This window comes from Hyperolius riggenbachi, chromosome 9 (assembly GCF_040937935.1).
Source record: "Hyperolius riggenbachi isolate aHypRig1 chromosome 9, aHypRig1.pri, whole genome shotgun sequence".
Taxonomy (NCBI): Eukaryota; Metazoa; Chordata; class Amphibia; order Anura; family Hyperoliidae; genus Hyperolius; species Hyperolius riggenbachi.
Window position 1 is genome coordinate 118222272 of NC_090654.1, and position 21422 is coordinate 118243693.

The 21422-nt window shown below is 45.3% G+C and overlaps 1 protein-coding gene across 2 annotated transcripts in view; it reads right to left on the minus strand.

Annotated features, from left to right (window-relative positions):
• Positions 1-277: 277 nt before the first annotated feature.
• Positions 278-21422, minus strand: part of LOC137531719 (isovaleryl-CoA dehydrogenase, mitochondrial-like) — a 71398-nt gene continuing 50253 nt past the window's right edge. For both annotated transcript variants that reach the window (XM_068251676.1, XM_068251674.1), the window contains 4 exons: positions 16988-17069; positions 15480-15584; positions 14510-14582; positions 278-768 (listed from right to left, as the gene is read on the minus strand). In XM_068251676.1, coding sequence (XP_068107777.1) covers positions 635-768; positions 14510-14582; positions 15480-15584; positions 16988-17069 — 394 coding nt within the window. In that variant the 3' untranslated portion in view covers positions 278-634. The remainder of the gene's footprint in view (positions 769-14509; positions 14583-15479; positions 15585-16987; positions 17070-21422) is intronic.

Genomic DNA, 21422 nt, shown 5'->3' on the forward strand with positions numbered 1-21422 from the left:
CCAACAGCCTGCAGTACCGCTACAGAACATCAGGTGTCATCATGCGGTGGTGACGTGATGATGACTTGACGTCGGATGCATGCACCCCAGGAGGAGTCAAGGAAGGTGATCGCACTGGTAATCTTCTTCCATTTGGCTGCATCGCGTGTCATCAGCTCCCTAGCGGTTATATCCTTCTGCCAGCGCCCCCCTTCTTCTACTTGTCGGTCTGCACCCAGGGCAGTTACCCTGCCTGCATTGCCCAAGAAACGGCCCTGATCACACCCAGACTTTCAAAATGTTTTCATGAAACGTATTTTAATCACATTTTTGTAAATGTCTATTACCAAAATACCGGTCAGCATAGCCTCTTGGCTTCCTATGAGGGATAGTGTGGACAAGTTCAACAGGCCAGCTGTATAACAAATCAATTTATTCTTTATTTCATAATGTCAGAATCAGTTCCTGGTGAAAAAGTATAATCTGCTCTTCATGCATCCATGTTATAGACCGGGAACAAAACCTGTGACAGAAAAAATGTTTCCTGTGTCATTCTCTGTGCAGAAGGAATGAACTAAAGTTATTTTGGAGCGGTGGTTGATGTTTAGTCCATCTGCCACCAGAGGGGCCGTGGAGATCTTCCATAAAGTCCTGGTTATTTGTAGAGATTGTTGAAGGCTCTGCCTATGATAAGTCTCCGGATTTCGCTAGTGCCAGCACCTATCTCATACATTTTGGCATCACGGAGAAAGCGTCCCATGGGGTAATCATTTATATAGCCGTTGCCTCCTGCAAGGAAAGAACAGAGATCAGAATATGGAAGCAGGAAGCAGTCAGTGCTGTTCTTCCATACATGGCAACACTATGGTATGCTAAAACCTCATATCACAAATCTCATTAAAAGCAATGGGCATATTCAAGTTCAATATCTATAGGCAAAACAAATAGCAACCAATTAAAACATTTTTCATTGCTATGACTCCAGTAAACTGAGGTTTGATTGGTTGAAATAAGTAGCGGCCCTCTGTAATGCTTGAATAAAACAATTGGGGGGGGGGGGGGGGGGGTTGCAATACTGACAACTTTCTTAACTGTGAAATTTATTACCTGCTGCTACACAAGATGAATCTTTGGGGAAAAAAAATAGAGGGCACTAATTTATGAAAAGGTCTGATACAAAAAATATTTAGCAATTAATGACATTTAGAATGTGTATTTTGGAGTAAGCCAGTGGTTCCCAACCTTTTTGGAGTCGTGACACATCAAACCAAACGTTCAGATCTCCGTGACACGTAGACTAAATGCATGTAATGAGAGACAGAGTTTCCCCACTAAATGCACATAAGAGACAGTGTTTCACCAGTAAATGCAGGTAATGACAGACAGCCTTTCACCAGTAAATGCACGTAAAGAGAATCAGCTTTTCACCAGTAAATGCACATAATAAGAGATAGCTTTTCACCAGTAAATGCACATAATAAGAGACCTCTTTTCACCAGTAAATGCACATAATAAGCGACCGCTTTTCACCAGTAAATGCACATAATGACAAACAGCCAGTTGTCCCCAGTATATGTAGCCAGGGATATATGTGCCCAGTATATGTAGCCAGGGGTATGTGCCCAGTATATGTAGCCAGGGGTATATGTGCCCAGTATATGTAGCCAGGGGTATATGTGCCCAGTATATGTAGCCAGGGGTATATGTGCCCAGTATATGTAGCCAGGGGAATATGTGCCCAGTATATGTAGCCAGGGGTATATGTGCCCAGTATATGTAGGCAGGGGTATATGTGCCCAGAATATGTAGCCAGGGATATATGTGCCCAGTATATGTAGCCAGGGGTATATGTCCCCAGTATATGTAGGCAGGTGTATATGTCCCCAGTATATGTAGCCAGGGGTATATGTGCCCAGCATATGTAGCCAGGGGTATATGTCCCCAGTATATGTAGGCAGGGGTATATGTGCCCGGTATATGTAGACAGGGGTATATGTGCCCAGTATATGTAGCCAGGGGTATATGTGCCCAGTATATGTAGCCAGGGGTATATGTGCCCAGTATATGTAGGCAGGGGTATATGTGCCCAGTATATGTAGGCAGGGGTATATGTGCCCAGAATATGTAGCCAGGGATATATGTGCCCAGTATATGTAGCCAGGGGTATATGTCCCCAGTATATGTAGGCAGGTGTATATGTCCCCAGTATATGTAGCCAGGGGTATATGTGCCCAGCATGTGTAGCCAGGGGTATATGTCCCCAGTATATGTAGGCAGGTGTATATGTCCCCGGTATATGTCCCCAGTATATGTAGCCAGGGTGTATATGTGCCCAGCACCTCAGGGTGCTCTCCCTCCCTCGCTCTCTCCTCCGGAACGAAGTGCGGTGGCTGGCAGAGGGGCGGAACTTACCTTCCGTGTCTCCGTCTGGTCTCGTCGCCGGCGCGGGATGATTTGCCACTACTCTGGCCTGATCCAGACCAGAGCAGCGGCTGCAGAACCAGAACTTCCGGCCGGCGCTTGGAGCGACACGGAAGGTAAGTCCAGGCCGCTGCCAAGCGCCGCCACACACACAGTATCGGAGGGGAGAGCGAGGGAGGCAGAGCACCCTAAGGTGAGAGAAGGGGGGGAGATGGCCCCCTTCTCCGCCGCTGCCCACAGCTCTCCCTCCGCTGCGCTGCTCCCCTCAGAGAGAGCCGCGACACATACCCGAAGCTGCCACAACACATGTATGTGTCGCGGCACATGGGTTGGGAACCACTGGAGTAAGCAATGGGAAAGGCCCAAATGTTTTGGTTTGACTGACTTTTTGTTTGATGCGGTTAAAAAAAATTGGGGTTAGTGACAAGGGGATACATGTGGTGTTATTCATCATCTACACTTGTGATCACTTGTGCCAAACCTTTACCTCCGCCATTAAAGGGAACCTTAACTGAGAGGGATATGGATGTTTCCTTTTAAACAATCCCAGTTGCTTGTCAGTTCTGCTGATCTCTTTGGCTGCAGTAGTGGTTGAATCACACACCTGAAACAAGCATGCAGCTAATCCAGTCTGACTTCAGTCAGAGCACCTGATCTGCATGCTTGATGATGCATTAGAGACACAGGATCAGTAGGAGAGTCGGGCAACTGGTATTATTTTAAAAAGGAAAAATCCATATCCTTCTCAGTTTAGGTTCCCTTTAAAGTGAACCCAAGGTGTGAGTGGTATTAAAGAGACTCTGAAGCGAGAATAAATCTCGCTTCAGAGCTCATAAATAGCAGGGGCACGTGTGCCCCTGCTAAAACGCCGCTATCCCGCGGCTAAACGGGGGTCCCTTCACCCCCAACCCACCCCCGCAAAAGTGTGTCGTAGAAAGGTCGCAGAATTTCCCTTCCTGGAGGCAGGGCTAACGGCTGCAGCCCTGCCTCCAGTCGCGTCTGTCAGCGGCGCATCGCCGCCTCTCCCCCGCCCCTCTCAGTGAAGGAAGACTGAGAGGGGCGGGGGAGAGGCGGAGATACGCGCTGACAGACGCGCGTGGGGCAGGGCTGCGGCGGTTAGCCCTGCCCCAACCAGGAAGCGCTCCCCGGGTGTATCGAGGGGGATTTGGGGGTGAAGGGACCCCCGTTAAGCAAGGCGTTTTAGCAGGGGCACACGTGCCCCTGCTATTTATGAGGTCTGAAGCGAGATTTATTCTCGCTTCAGACTCTCTTTAAGGCTGCCATATTTATTTTCTTTTAACTACTTGTCGACTGCTCCACACCAATTGGCGTGAGCAGTGCGGCAGCCCCAGGTACGCTCCACGCTGATTGACGTGAACGGCCGTCTATGGGGCTAGCAAGAGATCGCGCGCATCTCCTGCTTTGGGGGGGGCATAGCTCCGCCCCGCCTTCAACCTCCGAGCGGCAATCGCCGCTCAGGAGACTGTTAGAGGGCGAAACCGCCGCCATCTGGGGACAGCCGTGTGACACGGCTGTCCCCCTGTGACACAGGGAAGCAATCCGCTGTGATAAGCTGAAGCCTATCACAGCTGATCGCAGTGATTGGCTGGCCAGGGGTGGGAGGGAGGTACAGAAGAAATAAAAAAATAGTAAACTTTATTCCAAATTTCATAAAATAAATATTTACAAATAAAAAACAAACACAAGGGGGGGGGGGGGCGATCAGACCCCACCAACAGAGAGCTCCGTTGATGGGGAGAAAAGGGTGGGGGGGGAGAAATCACTTGTGTGCCGAGTTGGTCGGCCCTGCAGCTTGGTCTTAAAGCTGCAGTGGCCGTTTTAGCAATAAATGTCTTGGTCACTGGGGGAGGTTAACACCGCAGTCCTCAAGTGGTTAAACAATGCCAGTTGCATGGCAATCCTGTTGATCTTCTGGCATCAGTAGTGTCTGAGTCACAACCCTAAAACAAGCATGTGGCTAATCCAGTCAGACTGGAGTCAGAGCACCTGATCGCATGCTGGTTCAGGGTCTGTAGCTAAAAGTATCAGAGACACAGAATCAGAGGGACAGTCAGGCACCTTGCATAGTCCTAACGACCGCGTCACACTGATGGGCGTGGATGCGACCGCAGCCGCAGGACCGCCTAACGATAATTGGCGACAAGTCCTGGGGTGGGGTTTTGCAGGAGATCATGCACGGGGTTTTGCAGGAGATCCGCTCTATCATCGGTCTCCCAGTGGCGTTCACCGCTAGGAGACTGTTAGCGCAACCGCCATCTATTTACAGTGTACAGATCTACGGCACGGCTGTCCCCCTGGGAGACAGGAGAGTGATCGGCTCTCATAGGCTGATGTCTATGAGAGCCGATCGCTAGGATTGGCTGGCGGGGGAGGGAGGGCAGTATTTATAAAAAAAAAAATAATAGTAATATTTTAAAAAAGGAAATCAATATTTATAAAAAAGACAAACAAACATTGGGGGAGCAATCAGAGCCCACCAACAGAAAGCTCTGTTGGAGGCCTTAAAGAGAATCTGTATTATTAAAATCGCTCAAAAGTAAACATACCAGTGCGTTAGGGGACATCTCCTATTACCCTCTGTCACAATTTCGCCGCTCCTCGCCTCATTAAAAGTGGTTAAAAACAGTTTTAATAAGTTTGTTTGTAAACAAACAAAATGGCCACCAAAACAGGAAGTAGGTTGATGTACAGTATGTCCACACATAGAAAAATACATCCATACACAAGCAGGCTGTATACAGCATTCCTTTTGAATCTCAAGAGATCATTTGTGTGTTTCTTTCCCCCATGCACTGAAGTTTCAGGCTGCTCTTTTCTTCCTGCAAACAGCTTTGCCCTTGTTTGTAATTCCTCAGTATGTGAAAGCCCAGCCAGCTCAGAGGACGATTTATCCAGCTTGTAAAAGATAAGAGAGAAGAGAGAAGCTGCTCTAATCTAAATAACACACAGGCAGTGTGCAGAGAGGGGCCTGGAAGGGTGAGTTCATAGCAGAACCACAACACTGAAGAACTTGGCAGCCTTCCAGACACAGGCTGACAAGTCTGACAGGGGAAAGATACATTGATTTATTACAGAGACAGTGATAGTATAAAGTGCTGCAGTTAGCCAGAACACATTAGAATAGCTTTTGGAACTTGTAGGATGATAAAAAAACAGGATGCAATTTTTGTTACGGAGTCTCTTTAAAGCTGCAGTGGCCTAAATAGCAAAAATTAGCCTGGTCACTAGGGGGGTGTAAGCCTATAGTCCTCAAGCGGTTAAAAGGAAATGTATATGGCTCCCGCTGCATCACTCACCTTGGTTCCCTTTAAGCAGCCATTCCTGATGCCTAATTTTACTAATAATGTTAAACCCTCCCACTACCCTACTCCCAAAGCTTCCAGTTCCTGATAATCAACAGATCTTAAGGCCCCATTTACACTTAATCAGTTGCCCTCAGTTATAACTGAAAGGACAGCTGATTTTCAAAGTAATGCCCATGTTTTCCTATGGCACCTTTCACACTTAACGCATTTTAACTGAAATCTTTTTCACAATGCATTGCTATGGAGAAGAAAAAACCGCGTACCAACTGATTGAAGTTTAAACGGGGCCTAACTGAAACTCATCTCTAGGACTCATTCCTAGCACATTGCTCAATAATGCAGTAACTTAGCGCAACAAAGTACACTGCCTTTACACTTAAGGCATGTTCAAATACCTGCGATGTAATGGACTGCGTTATACTAACTCTATACTGAGTTTCTGGGTAACAAGTGAGAAAACTTCTTACATAGTAAGCGGCAAGGCTATGAAATAATGTGCACAGTGTGTATTGCATTAGGTGTGCATTATGACATGACATAATTGTGCAAAAGTAAATGGAATTTTTCTATCCACCATATTCCCAAACCTTCAACTGAAGTAAGTCTGCTGTAGCTCTCTGCATCAGCTGACACTTGTTTGCAATGAGTATGGTAACATCAGTTTGTAGACTGAGAAGTACTTGCCACCATCAGCTGTAAATTATGTGATTATTGTTACCTTTAGAACTTTGTGTCTGCACTGAGCTTCAACTATCAGCAGAGCCATTGTTAAGGCCTACAATCCTCCATCATAGCGTCATCCCTATTATTAGTTACAACATAGTGTACATAGCCTGCATTCTCACTGCTGCCCCTCAACTCCCAGAACATGCTGGCTGCCAAGTATGCATTTTGAGAGCAAAAACCTAATATTTGGATTTTTAAAAAGGTATGCAGATACCCAGGTCATCAGGCAGCCACATGACTTCCGCTATGATCACGCATATGCAAGGAAGTACAGAGGCGCCAGTAGGATAAAAATCAATAAAAACGTCTAAAATATTAAGGCTGCGGTGGTGGACCAGCCAGCCTCAAACAGACACATGTATTGTTAATATAAAGCAGTAACAATTTATTTAAATACTCCCAAAAAAAGTTGCAACGCGTTTCGCAGGCAAAATCCCGCTTCATCAGGCAATAGATAACAGGAGTGATACACTGAAAGAATGACAAAAAAGAGTGGCAATCAGAAGGATGAGTGTGGCTACATGGTAAGTCAATGGTGTGGAACAAACAGAAATTGCAATACGGTATCTGGTGACGTGATGACTACAATTGTATACCAGTGAACACATGGAGTAAAGACAATTATATTAAATGCTTGGTGTAAAAAATGCCAGCTTATAATACATTCAGTAAATATATTTTTACACATGAATAACTTAATGTTTTTAACATTTCCTATGGGCAATACTTGGCAGTCTCCCTGTGTGTGGGTTGTAGAGTGGGATGGGTAAAGACTGTTAGTAAGGGAGGAGAGGGGAGGGCAGGAAAAGCGAGGGGTAAACCTTATGAGTATGTGCTACACCTATCTGAGGGTGGGACAAAGGTAATATCATGGTAGCCATAGGTGAAGGGGGGAGAGCGTGCAGGAGTGTACATAATTGACAGTAAAAAGTCGCATTTTTAATATATTGAACTTACCAGCACGGAGTCAAGAATGGACTTGGCACCTCTGTGCCGGCATGTTGATACTGAGGTAGTATAAATAGGAGGGAGAGCACGTGTGTGATGATGTGGGAGGTGCGTGGTGGTGAGTGGGAAGTGATAGGTCTGAGAATGACAATGGCCAATGGGGTGGGGGTGGGCGGAGCCAGGTGGGCGGCTGTGTACTCCGTGCGGGCATATAGACGCGTGGAGTGCAATAGATACGGGTGGTGAATGGGGCAGGGGAGGTGACGTGGCATCTAGTTTTATGTACGCATGTGCGGACGGACGATGGAGGCGGGGATGAAAGCGGAGTGAGTCTGGAAGTATGCTTACTTCCGCAGTAGCGGCGGACATGTTGGATGAGGGAATAGGGGACGTAGGTAAAGGGAGAGTGTCCTGAAATGAAATAAATAAAACTAAAACTACATCAAAGAGTGATAAGTTTGCCATTATGTAGGGGAAAAGGGCATGATTTGTATATGTAAATATGGTGTATATGTTACGGCCAGAACCCGAAGTGTGGCCACTTCTAGTTCTGGCCGGCCACTTCGGGTTCTGGCCGGCCAATGCGCGAAGTGGCCGCAGCGCAGCGGCCAATGTTAGAAATGGAATGTTTCCTTTTATTATGAATGTAGTTTTCCGGCCGTCTCTGGCCAAAATGTAGCAAAACAGTTCGTTCATTAAATGAAATGAAGCTGGCGGCTCCGCCTCCTCTCCTCCGCCCCTGCCTCTTCTCTCTCTCTCTCTCTCTTCTTCGGGCAGCCGGCGGGGACACGCGTGTCCCCGAGAGTCGTTCGTGGCGGCAGGAAAGCAGAGCTGGGAGGCTGCAGACATTGCTTCTGCCGGCACCCGCTCTGCAGGGACGAACGACAGGATTGCCTGCCGCAAGGAACGACTCTGGGGGGACACGCATGTCCCCCGCTGCCAGTATCGGGGAGAAGAGAGAGAGGCAGGGGCGGAGGAGAGGAGGCGGAGCAGAAGCCGGGCGGCTTCATCCTTCTACATTGCCGCCAGCTTCATTTCATTTAATGAACGAACTGTTTTGCTACATTTTGGCCAGAGACGGCCGGAAAACTACATTCATAATAAAAGGAAACATTCCATTTCTAACATTGGCCGCAGCGCTGCGGCCACTTCGCGCATTGGCCGGCCAGAACCCGAAGTGGCCGGCCAGAACTAGAAGTGGCCACACTTCGGGTTCTGGCCGTAACATATATAAGAAAACTACGTTGTATCATTCTGGAGCTAAATATGGGCACTGGTGACCCCTGCTGGTATAAACAAGTAAAGGCACTATAGAAGTGTATACTTTGTATCATTGTTTGACAATTCATTAAATAGACTCGTTCCTCATTGTGACATGATATACACCAGTGAATTTAGACCATACAATTATAAATAAGTATCAGTGTATGATGTGTGATTTAGGATTATCTGTGCAGAAGATAGATAATATAACATGTTCTCTGGAAAAATATAAATAGTATATTATAAGCATAATTTAAAATACATAAAAATTCAAAAAAAAATTAAAAATACAGTAAAATAGATGAATAAAATTTTCGATTTTACAAATGACCCTCGTCTATGAGGTGTCATGTGTGTGTAAGGGGTTAAAATCAATTTGTGATAGGTAAAAAGAGCGGACGGTATGAGAAGGATAAAATAATGACTGACAGGATGATGGGTTAGTAAATTTTTTTCCAGCTGTTCGTTTAGACCGCCTGGAGTTAGGGCTTTTAGAATCTGTATCCAATACATCTCACGTGCTCGTAAGAGCTCAAAAGAGTTGTGCCGGTTATGTGGAATGATTTCAATTAGTGTGATCTGTAGATGATTAGGATTATTGTCGTGATGGGTAGTGAAGTGTCGTGACACGATGTGAAGTGGGTATTTATTGAGGATGTTTCTTTTATGTTGTCCAATTCTACTTCTTGCGGGCTGGGTGGTTCTACCAACATACTGGAGCTGGCATGGGCATGATATAACGTATATTATGTATTTGGATTCGCAGGTGATACGATGTCTGATCTGGTATTCCGTGTTAGTGACCTGCGATCGGAAAGAGTTTGTCTGGTGGACAAATTTACAGGCCAGACACCTTTTATGGTTACATGCAAACGAACCGTGGGGTGAACTAGTAGAAAAATCGGTGGGGTCTGTGTGAGCTGTGCGTAAACTGCTGGGAGCTAGAAGGCCGCGTAGGTTAGGAGCGCGTCTGTAAGTGACCGCTGGTTTGGGAGGTAAAATGGATCGGAGGTGGGGGTCTTGTAAAAGGATCTCCCATCTATTGTTTAGGATATTGCGAATGGATGAGTGTTGGGCGCTAAATTTGGTTATGAATTGGGGTGTGTCGTTGGTTTGGGGGTTGAGAGTAGGTTGTGGGGGTTTATGGTATTTAGCTTTATGATGTGCGTCCTGCAGTAGTTTTTTCGGGTATTCGCGGTCTGTGAATTTTTTAGTTAGAATTTTGGATTGGGTGTTGTATACCTGTATGTCTGTGCAGTTGCGATAAATTCTTTTATATTGACTGTAAGGAGTGTTTTTAGTCCAGGGGCGATGGTGAAAGCTGTGGTAATGTATGTAGTTGTTGGCATCTACAGGTTTGAAAAAGGTTTTGGTTTTTATGTGGGATGAGTCGGTATATAGAACAAGGTCCAGAAATTCAATGGAAATAGGGTCATGTTGAGAGGTGAACTGTAAACATGCTGAATTAGTGTTGAGGAATTTTACAAAGGACGGTATTAAATCTGTGGGAACTTTCCATATAAAAATTAAATCATCTATGTACCTTTTGTAGAAAATTATATTATTAGAAAAGGGGTTGTTTCTGTACATTTTAATTTGTTCTAGATATCCCATTGCAAGATTTGCATATGACGGGGAGAACGAACTTCCCATTGATACGCCATTGACCTGTTGGTATACATTGTCTTGAAAGGTGAAAACATTGTTTTGAAGTATGAATTCTGTACAGTGTATCAAAAAGGCCTGTTGTGTTATGGGCATGAGGGTATTGGATTGTAGATAATGTTGTAAGGCGGTGAGACCAAATGCATGTGGTATGTTCGTGTAAAGTGAAGTAACGTCACAAGTTAACCAGATGTAATCGTCTTGCCATGGTGTGGATTGTAGGAAGCTGATGAGGTGTTGCGAATCTTTGATGTACGAGGGGAGAGATTGGACGTGGACTTGTAAGTGTGTGTCTATGAACCTAGATAAATTACTGGTGATGGAATCGATTCCCGAGATGATTGGTCTCCCTGGAGGTTTGTGCATATTTTTATGTATCTTTGGTAGGTAGTAAAAAAATGGAGTTTTGGGGTGATGGTTGATAATAAAATTCCTTTCATTTTTAGTGATGATATTGTTCAATGCGACTTCGTTGATAAAACTCTTGAGAGTTTTATTTAGTTCTAAAGTAGGGTCAGTGTCAAGTTGGATATAGTGTTTGGGATCACTGAGTAATCGTGTGGATTCTTCCAAATAGTCAGTTTTGTTGAGGATGACAATCCCTCCCCCCTTGTCAGCGGGTTTAATGATAATGTTGGTATTGTTTTTTAAGGTTTTTAGGGCCATTTCTTCTGATGGAGTGAGATTGGATTGGGGGGGGGGGGGGGGGGTGCTGTCAGGGCTGAGCAATTGTTGTAAGTCGTCTAGGACTAGGGCATAAAAGGTGTCTATGAAATTACCTTTGGAGGCCGTGGGATAGAATCTTGAGCGGCCTTTGAGATGAGTGTTGATGTACCTTTCTGTTTCAATTTCTGAAGCGGATGCTGTGACTATGGGGAGGGAATCATTATTTGTGATGATGAGGTTGGGGGGGTCTACGTGGGGTGTTGCGTTGAGTTTTTTTTATTGCGAAGTGTCGTTTTAGGGTAAGCTTCCGGATGTAGATATTTAAATCACTGAAAATTTCAAACAGATCAGACTTATTTGTAGGGCAAAAAGACAAGCCTTTTTCTAGAAGGCTAGATTCTTGTTTTGTTAGAGTGTGGTCAGATAAATTAAATATGCTTCGATTTGTGTGGGCTGTTTGGGGGGTGGGGTTACCGGGGTGTGTATTGACTAGCGTTTGTTTCTTTTTTCTTTTCCCTCGGCATCCTCGCTTTCTGAGTCTGATAGGGGGCGTTTCGTTTTCCTGAGGGGCTTCATGATGGTGCGGGACGAGATGGGGCTGGGTAAATGGGTGGATAGAACATTCTGTGATAGGTAGGCTGGCAACTCTAAAAAAGATGAAGACATAGTGAGATTTTGAGTCACATCTGTTGGGATTGGATTGGTGGATCACTGTCAGTATCATTGCAGCTTATGGAGCGACGTAGCGCAGGCTGCCACTATTACTTCCTCCCAGGGCTGTGGAGTTGGTACAAAAATTATCCGACTCCAACTCAGACTCCTCAGTTTATGAAACCACTGATTCTGACTCTAGGTACCTAAAAATTGCTCCAGTTCTGACTTCACAACACTGCTTCCTCCATTATGGTCTTCTGGGAGAATGTACACCCAGGCTACCACTCATCCTGCTGCTTAATTCAGGTACCAGCAATCAACAGATCCCCGAATTACTCCATGCACAGGCTGCGCCAAGTTTCGGTGCTGCGCGGTCACTCAGCCGAAAAGTCCTGCTTCAATCCTCCCTCCCATTGGAGGAGGTGTGTGCCAGACAACCAGGCACTCACACAGTGTAGAAGGGAGCCTAGCTGTCCATGGTGCTGGACAACTGCATGCGACTGCTTGTTTGCGCACTTCTAGCAATAATAATGTTGATTATATGGGGTGAATGGAGTGGGCAGGGCAAGAATGATCTTCCTGGAGAGGAGATTTAAAGTGTACCCGAGCCAAAGCGTGGGTCAAAAAGGAAATACTTACCTAAGAAGAGGAAAGCCTTTGGATCCTGTAGGCTTTCCATGGTGTCCTCCGATACCATGTTGCGCTCGCGGACCCCCCAATGATTTCCAGCAAGGGCTTGTCACAAATCTGATCAGGGCTGCGCTCCTTTTCAAGCACTAGCATGGCATACTGCACTTGCATGAGTACAGCTACACCTACGCAGTAAGCTTGAGCTGCTCGTGCACGAATAGCTCCGTGCTACTGCGCAGGCAGGGCCATGCTTGTGCTTGAAAAGGAGCACGGCCTGGATCTTCTGGAGGGTCCCGTAGAGCTGCGACAGAAGCAAGGAGGATCCGGGAAGCATCTATAGGATACAGAGGCTTCCCTCTTCTACGATACGGTAAGCATTTCCTTTTTGACCTGAGCTTTGGCTCAGGTTCACTTTAAATCCTTCAAGACAATATTGTACAGTAGAAACTAAAATGCACAGATTCCACCCTGGAAGGAGAGAAAAACAAAGACTACTATTTAAAGAGACACTGAAGCGAAAAAAAAATTATGATATTATGATTTGTATGTGTAGTACAGCTAAGAAATAAAACATTAAGATCAGATACATCAGTCTAATTGTTTCCAGTACAGGAAGAGTTAAGAAACTCCAGTTGTTATCTCTATGCAAAAAAGCCATTAAGCTCTACGACTTTCAAAGTCGTGGAGAGGGCTATTATCTGACTTTTATTATCTCAACTGTAAGTAAACAAATGTCTTTTTCTCTGCCAGAGGAGAGGTCATTAGTTCACAGACTGCTCTGAAAGAATCATTTTGAATGCTGAGTGTTGTGTAATCTGCACATATTATTGTCATGATTGCTTCTGCAGCATGTACTGCTGGCTGCAGAGGTGCTGCAGCCAAGTAGTTCTGATTCCTTCACATGCATTTGCTAGCATAGCATTGCTTGTGATAGTCTGTCAGCTAGGGAATGGTGGTCAGGCCAGCCTGCTTGTGACTGATTACCATTCACCTGTGTGGAGATTTTCATCTCTGTTTTCATTGGATGACTTCAGTATAAAGGTTTGCTTCCTGCAGGCGTGCCCGGCCCATCATAGTTTCAGTCAGTCTAGGCTGATACTGGATCTCTGAACACTGTGAAATGTAGTTCCTTGTACTGTTCCTTTCTAGTTTAGTTCTTGTGGAGTTACATTATATATTTCCCACGGGGACATACATACGTACTCCTTCTAGTATAGAGTTGTAGTATTGTATTGCCTAGCTTAGTTGCTGCATTGCTTCAGATCTAGCTAGTCATCCTGATTTATGTTATATATTGGTTCATTGCCAATATATACATATTCTAGTCAGCATTTGTTATTTTTGCTAGTCTTGCGTCATATATTGGTTCATTGCCAATATATACGCATACTAGCGTGTTTGTTGTTTTCCTTATTGCGTTCGCGGATTACTGTATCACATTGATAGCTGTAATTATAATTCTTGTGATACTCTTGTGTGATTTATCTGTGCTCTTGTACTCTGCCTTGTGGGTTGCGCCAATCTCCTGCGCAGGAGCGGCAAATCCTCCCAGTCCTGTCCTTGTGAAGTAAGCCATTTCTGCGGTCGCGATTGGCTGCTTCATTCCAGTCCTCTCCTTGCAAGGTAGCCATTGCTGTGGTTGCTGTTGGCTACCTCACTCCAGTCTGTCTTGTATTCGCCTGAATGTTTGCTATCGCAAAAGTAGCGCAACATCGCGCTGCGCTGCTATTGCGTATTATTGGAAACCCAGAGCTGCAGTTGCTCTGGGCAGCCTGTGTAGCCTCTTCCATTATCCTGCTCTTAGCTTTATTGTGCTGGGTGGTCAGACAGTATGCCCCCCCAGCATTACAATTATAGAATGATGCAATGTTAGAAAACACTATATACCTGAAAATAAATATTTTCTTTGCAGCTAATCTTCTAGTAATTATTCATAGTACACAACCAATTCATTATATCATATATATTTTTTTCGCTTCAGTGTCTCTTTAAGCAGGGTAGTAACTAGGCATAGGTTTTTGACTGGTTGGTCACAACCATGTCTGACTACTGCTTCCTGTGTAAACTCAAAAAATAAGCAAAAGTGAGAAACGACCACATGATTAAAACCAGCCAGACTTTGAAAGCTATTAATTTATCAAATCAACCACATGCTTCTCCGTGTATTCTCCTAGAGAAATAGATAGAAAATAATAATTTATCTAATTTATCTTTGTTAGTGACAATCTTACCTAAGCACTGGATACCATCAAGGGCCACCTGAGTAGCACTTTCAGCAGCATAAAGAATCACTCCAGCACAATCCTGCACAACAAAGAAAAGGACATTGTCATGGATCAACCTGCATGTGCAACTTACAAACAATATGTCTTCTTTGCATGTCTCTGGTTGTGAAAACCCTTGTACGCACCAAGGTATTTCTGTCGCCTGGCAGGGATCAGTACTGGGTCCAATGGGGGACAGTGCAGTGCCGACACTGTACAGATGCATCACTAGCCTCCAGGCTAGCGAGACATCTGTTGCTATGGGAGGAGGAACAATGAACGGCACATGACAGAGCAGTTTACTATGAGTGGGGTAAGTGGAGAGAACAATTCGACTATAACTCGCTCAGCGTCAAAGATATTTAAAGATGACTGGCAAAGGATTGATCCAAAAAATGATCAATAATCGATTGTTCATTGTCAATTGGTACCACCAACGATGCCTGATCCGATTAAATTGGATTGTTAATGGGCACATTAAGATGGATTTTTAAAGGAACATTTCAAACATACAAAATAAACGCGGTGGCACAGTGGCTAGCATAGTTTGTAAGCTTTTTGGGCGTCTGCATGGACTTCCTCCAGGCACTCGGGTTTCCTCCCACATCCCAAAAACATACAAAGAAGTTCATTGGCTTCCCCCTAAATTAGCCCTAGACTACGATGGACATATGACTATGGTAAGTATTACACTGTGAGCTCCTCTGAGGGACAGCAAATTACATGAGTGACATGTTGGTGCTATATAAATTCTAAATAAATAAATAAGTAGTTTCTATCTCTGGAAATACACTGTATGTATTTGTGTGGCAGATATTCAGTCTCTGTTGCCTAGTTTGGTGAATTTATATACTGCTATGTAATAGATTTACAGCCCCCTTTGGATGTCGCACAGTAAGGAAATCAGATACAAGAAAAGCTCTGGGCAGCCACTTACCTTTGCACTGAAATGTCCCTTGTCACAGGCTCTGGCCACATTATAAACATACTGCCGGCAAGCTGACAGACGGGTGTACATATCGGCCATCTTCCCTTGCATCAGCTGTCAAACAAACATTTGATTTTACATATGCCATTTTCCTGGCTCTACCTAACAGCCATTCATCGTCGTTCTATACTGTACTTATAAAGAGAACACTCTCCTGCCTTGCTACACACTTGTTCTGCTAAATTTGGAACAAACACACTGGTAATATTACAAACACCATAACAATCAATCCCAGTACATGATTCAACTGATGATGTTCTGGCTAGAGCCTTTTGGAATGCATACTATCGAGTTGTCTAACAATGCTAAATTTCTGATCTGCAACCAATTTAGGTATATCATAAAACACTTCATGGTCCATATCTATTTACTGTATAAAACTTGTAACAGTCATCAGATAATTCTGATATTGTGACCCTGGATGCCAATCTGATCAGGTTACATACAACAGCTAAAAACATATCATGGATCATTTATATAAACAGAGGAACCAGTTTAGGGTATCCAGGCCCGGATTTAGATCACAGGCGCCTATAGACACAGATGTTCCGGCGCCATGGACTTCACACGCCATGAAACTACAAACCCCCACTGAACCGAACCGCAAGTGTGCTGGCTGGCCCAGCTGTCACTTCTCCCTTTCTTCCCTTGCCTATCATAGGTACATGTGTCCCTTAGTATTAAGAGACCAGAGGCACCCTATTTATTAAAGGGAACCCAAGGTGAGAATAATATGGAGGCTGCCATATTGATTTCCTTTTAAGCAATACCAGTTGCCTGGCTGCCCTGCTGGTGCTCTGCCTCTAATACTATCAACCATAGACCCTGAACAAGCATGCAGCAGGTTGGGGGTTTCTGACAATATTGTCAGAACTGACAAGATTAGCTGCATGCTTGTTTCTGGTGTCATTCAGTTCACTACTGCAGCCAAATAGATCAGCAGGACTGCCAAGCAACTAGTATTGTTTAAAAGTAAATAAATATGGCAGCCTCCATACCACTCTCACCTCGGGGTCACTTTAAGTAGCTAGAGGTGCCCCTGACTGAGGGGAGATCTTGTTAGTGGAATGCAGAGAGCTGGATGAGTAACCTCATTTATGATCTGCTCTGGACTCCGCATAGGGAAGGAGGGAGGGAGGCACTAAGGGAGGGGAGTGAGCGGCCCTTCCATCATCAGGCGCTTGTGGGCGCATGCCTACAGTGCCTTATGGTAAATCTGGCCCTGAGGGTAGCGTCAGCTTTAAGTGCCTAATTGGTAAGGTCCTATATAGTTCTGTTAGCTGCACTTACTCATGGCAAGAATCCAAAGCAGCATGAAGTCTGCAGCCTGAAGGACAAACCTGCATACATGCTATCCTTCTCACAAACAAGGTCAATACAGTGGGATATACATATAGTGTGATAGCGGAAAACGTAATAAGTAGTTTGCGGGAAAACATGGAATTTGAAGTGCTTACCTGGAAATGTCCAATTTTCTGACCAAAAGCCTCTCTTGTGTGTAGATAAGGCAATGCATGGTCCAAAACACTTTGCATGATCCTAGAGGGGGGGAGATAAAGCCTTATTTCATGGCAAAATAAGAAGTAGCCCCTATAAATAGTGTAGTATCATGAAAAAAAAAACTTGCTTATATGGAGATCCAATAGAAAGAGCAGTTTCACGAAACGGCACAACGAAGCATACCCAATGTCTATGATGCCACTCTAAACTAGGAGAAATTGTGCCGTGGTGAGTAATTTCAATACAGCACACACTCACTATCATACAGGATTCCAGAGAAGAATGAGAAAAAAATTTAAACTTAATAGAGAAAAGGGTCTTAACCGCAGGCACTGTGGGAAGATCCTCTGAGGTCTTGATCCAACATACCTCTGCCCAGTGAAACCTGCTATCAGTGCAGTAATTCATGCCAAAGATGGCTGCAACATCCTCCACATCTTCTGCTCTCCAGCCTTCCCTCTGGTCTATCTAAAGCAAGATGAGAGGCTAGTAAATATGTCAGAGCAGCTGCCCTGACCTTATGGTCTAGATCAGGCATGGGCAAACTTGGCCCTCCAGCTGTTGAGGAACTACAAGTCCCACAATGCATTGCAGGAGTCTGACAGGCATGACTCATAAAGGCAAATGCATTGTGGGATTTGTAGTTCCTCAACAGCTGGAGGGCCAAGTTTGCCTATGCCTGGTCTAGATTTACTAAGGCTGGGAAGCAGTTGAGAGCCTGTGCTGGATTCCTTTAAAATTGTGGGCTATTAGGTGCCAACCCCCCCCCCCCCCCCCCCCCGCATTATATCAGACCATAGTGAAGACTGCTAAACATCCAGCAGTCCTTTATGAGGTTTGCCGACTTTTGCCCCATAATAGACAGTTTTCTATAATCCACTTCAGGTGTGAGGAATGGCACAGGTGGTTAACCACCTGCTCTCCAGCCTTCATTAATCAGGGCCTCTGCCTTGCACCTCACAGTGACAGGACTGGGTACAATGATTATCTTGAATAGACCCGTATATTCTCAAATATAAAAGTCAACCTTGTGTGTAAGTCGATCCTTTTAAGCTGGAATGTAATGTTTTATTGACTCCAGTATAAGTCTACCCAGCCAAGTTAATGACTGCACATGGGGACCAGGAGGAATTAGCAGCTGCTCTTGGGGACTAGGAGGGGTTAATGACTACACTGCATACAGAATTGCCGCCATTAACCCCTCCTGCCCCTTAAGTACAGCCAATAACGCCTCCTGGCTTTCAAGTGCAGCAACTATTAATTCCATTTCGTGTGTGTGTGTGTGTGTGTGTGTGTGTGTGTGTGTGTGTGTGTGTGTGTGTGTGTGTGTGTGTGTGTGTGTGTGTGTGTGTGTGTGTGTGTGTGTGTGTGTGTGTGTGTGTGTGTGTGTGTGTGTGTGTGTGTGTGTGTGTGTGTGTGTGTGTGTGTGTGTGTGTGTGTGTGTGTGTGTGTGTGTGTGTGTAAAAACGCACAAATTCATACCTAGTGGAAACAGCCCCTTAGCGCATTTTCCTTGATACATTCACAAATGAGAAAAAGGCAAAAATGAAAAAATGTATATATACATGACTATAGCTTTCACTCTAAGGGTGCAGAAAAGTAGATCTTCTATCAAAGAATGTCTTGCTATTGGCTCAGTAACGATTGTGGAACTTTCTCCGTGATCAGCGCACAACGCGTGCGCTGACACGGCGGAAATCCTCCACAAGCATATATTTGCAGGCACCCAGCAAAAGGTACTACGCACCTGTAGAGGGAAATTCCTGTCGGCAGATGGCGCTGAGGAGTGCAGAGGAACAAATCCTCTGTACCTCCACAAATGCCAGACAGGAATTGTACGAAGCGCAGAACGCAATCGCAAGAGAGGCGATTGCGAATGAGAACGAGCAAAGGGACAGGTTGTATGTGTGTGCGCCAATCCAGTCGCCACCCCGCGACCGCGCACACACAACAGCAAATATTAAATAGGAACACGATCACGAGAGGTGCGATCGCCAGACGTGACACAAGGCAGATCAGGACAGAACACGAGGTTAGCAAAGGCACAGCAAATAATACAATGAGGAGATACGGAAAATAACAAACGCTAGCTAACCGTGAACACCGCACTCATTCGCAACAGTGCACGCGGTTATGCGCGGTCTCCACGTTTTAAGCACAATAGAGACAAGCACGCCTAACTAACCATTAACAGACAAACATGAAACAAAGGACGCGAGCGCTTGCTTAACGGTTACCTCACCGAGCCTCCAGCAAGCGTAGCAGACAAGACAGACACACGAAAACAGGGACAAGCGAGAGATAGGATCCACAGCACTAGCGAAAAGTGGCTAGCGCGATCCAGGTACAGAGTAGCAGAACAGAAGGATCCCCAGCGCTAGCGAAAAGTGGCTAGCGCGATCCCAGAAGACAGAACAGAAGGATCCCCAGCGCTAGCGAAAAGTAGCTAGCGCGATCCCAGAAGACAGAACAGAAGGATCCCCAGCAGTAGCGAAAAGTAGCTAGCGCGATCCCAGGAGACAGAACAGAAGAGATAGCTGGTAGCAACCGCTGCACCAGCTATACTCCAAGAACAGAGATCAGAACCATTTCCTGTCGACCACCTTTGGGACAGGACAATGGCAACAGGCAAGACAAGACAGAACAGGCAATACAGATAATACAACCTGACTGGGCTAGAAGGGGAGCCTAAAGCAACCCCCAGGAATTAACTATACTAGATAGCAATGGCTGACACCCCAGCAGTGTCCATCAGGAACAGACCATGGAAGGGAAATGACCAGCAAAGCCTTCTGGGAAACATAAAGCTCTTATAGTGCCAGTCATCAAAGAAGGCAGGTAGGGGATTTGCATAACGAATGTATGCAAATTCCCCAGCAAGAGAACAGACCAGAAACTTGCAATGGAAAGACAGGTCTCTGTTCCAGAGACCTGCAGCCCACAGACTAGAGGAATGGACAAACAGCTGTCTGCCTGTGCAGCCAGCTGAGCGGATCATCACAGGCTCTTGGTGCAATAGAAGAGGGCAGATTTCCTCAAAAACTTCAGTATTTAGAGACCAAGGGCTTGATCAACTGACCGGCGCTAAGTGTTAGCGCCGGTGTGAAAAGCCGTTTTTTGTCCCTAGTGTGCGCAAAGCTACTTTGCGCGCAGCACCGCTCACTGCGCGCACAGCGCGGATGCGCCTATATTAGTGCGTGGTGCGACGATCACACCCGCTGCCCCTTAAGCGACGATAACGGCACATCGGGTGCCCCGAAGCGGCGCATTAATGCGCCGTTTCAGGGTCACCCGATGCGCTATTATCGTTTAAGGGGCAGCGGGTGCACTAATATAGGCGCACCCACGCTGCACGCGCAGTGAGCTGGGCTGTATCCAATGTGTGGGCGCAAACCACCTAACGCCGTGGTTTGCGCACACTAAGTATTAGGGCACACTACCTGGCTTAGCGCCGGTTAGTGAATCAAGCCCCAAATGTAGTAGAACATCACCATCACCCCATACACAGCAGATTTCTCTACGAGACATTACTCTCTGTGATACAAAACCTGCTTACAGTATGAGAACAAATGGCAGGCGGTGCTGGGGAGAGAACTCGCCCAGGAGTTGTGGGACAAGGCATTCCTATTTTAAGAAAGGTCACGTTTCTCTCAGAGCATACATTTATCAATCTTTAAATTCCCATTTCCTCATGCTACCTATGGGCTGGTTTATACCAAGAGTGCTTTAGAGACAATTCAAAAGCGCTAGCATTTTTTTTTTGAAAAGTGCTTGGCTAATGCGTTTGTATGCGCTAGGTCATACCAGAGGAATGTGATTTTTCTCTCAAACACAAATGCAGGTCTTGCAGCCTTTTGGAGGCGATTAAACCTTAATATAAAGAATAGGAAGACTGTAAAACCGCTTTGAAAAATCGCTGAACAGAATAATTTTCAAGTTAGTTTTTGCAAAAAGCTGTTCGCTTACAGGTCAAAGTGTGCACCCTTTGCCACAAGAACTTCACAATGGCCAAATGCCGAAAATCGCTGGGCACAAATTGAAAATCACTAGGCTCATGCCGAGAACTGCTACTGCAAATCTCTACATAAAGCAATAAGCATTTACAATTACGCTTAGCGATTTTCAATGTGAACTAACCCTATGACTTTGAAAAAAAAACCTAACTCAAGCACATACTAGTGGCAGCCAGGTTTTCCCCAATTCTGGAAGTCCACTATAACTCCCACAATCAAGGCCTGGCTTTTAGAAGTTACCTATATTCAAAAAATGTACAGTAAGTGATTGTGCAAGAATCCAACAACAGATTGCTTAAACATCAAATTACATTGATCTTTTGGTCTCTTTTCAAAGAATCTGAAGAAGGAAAATTCCTGTAGGCTGTGCACAATGTTA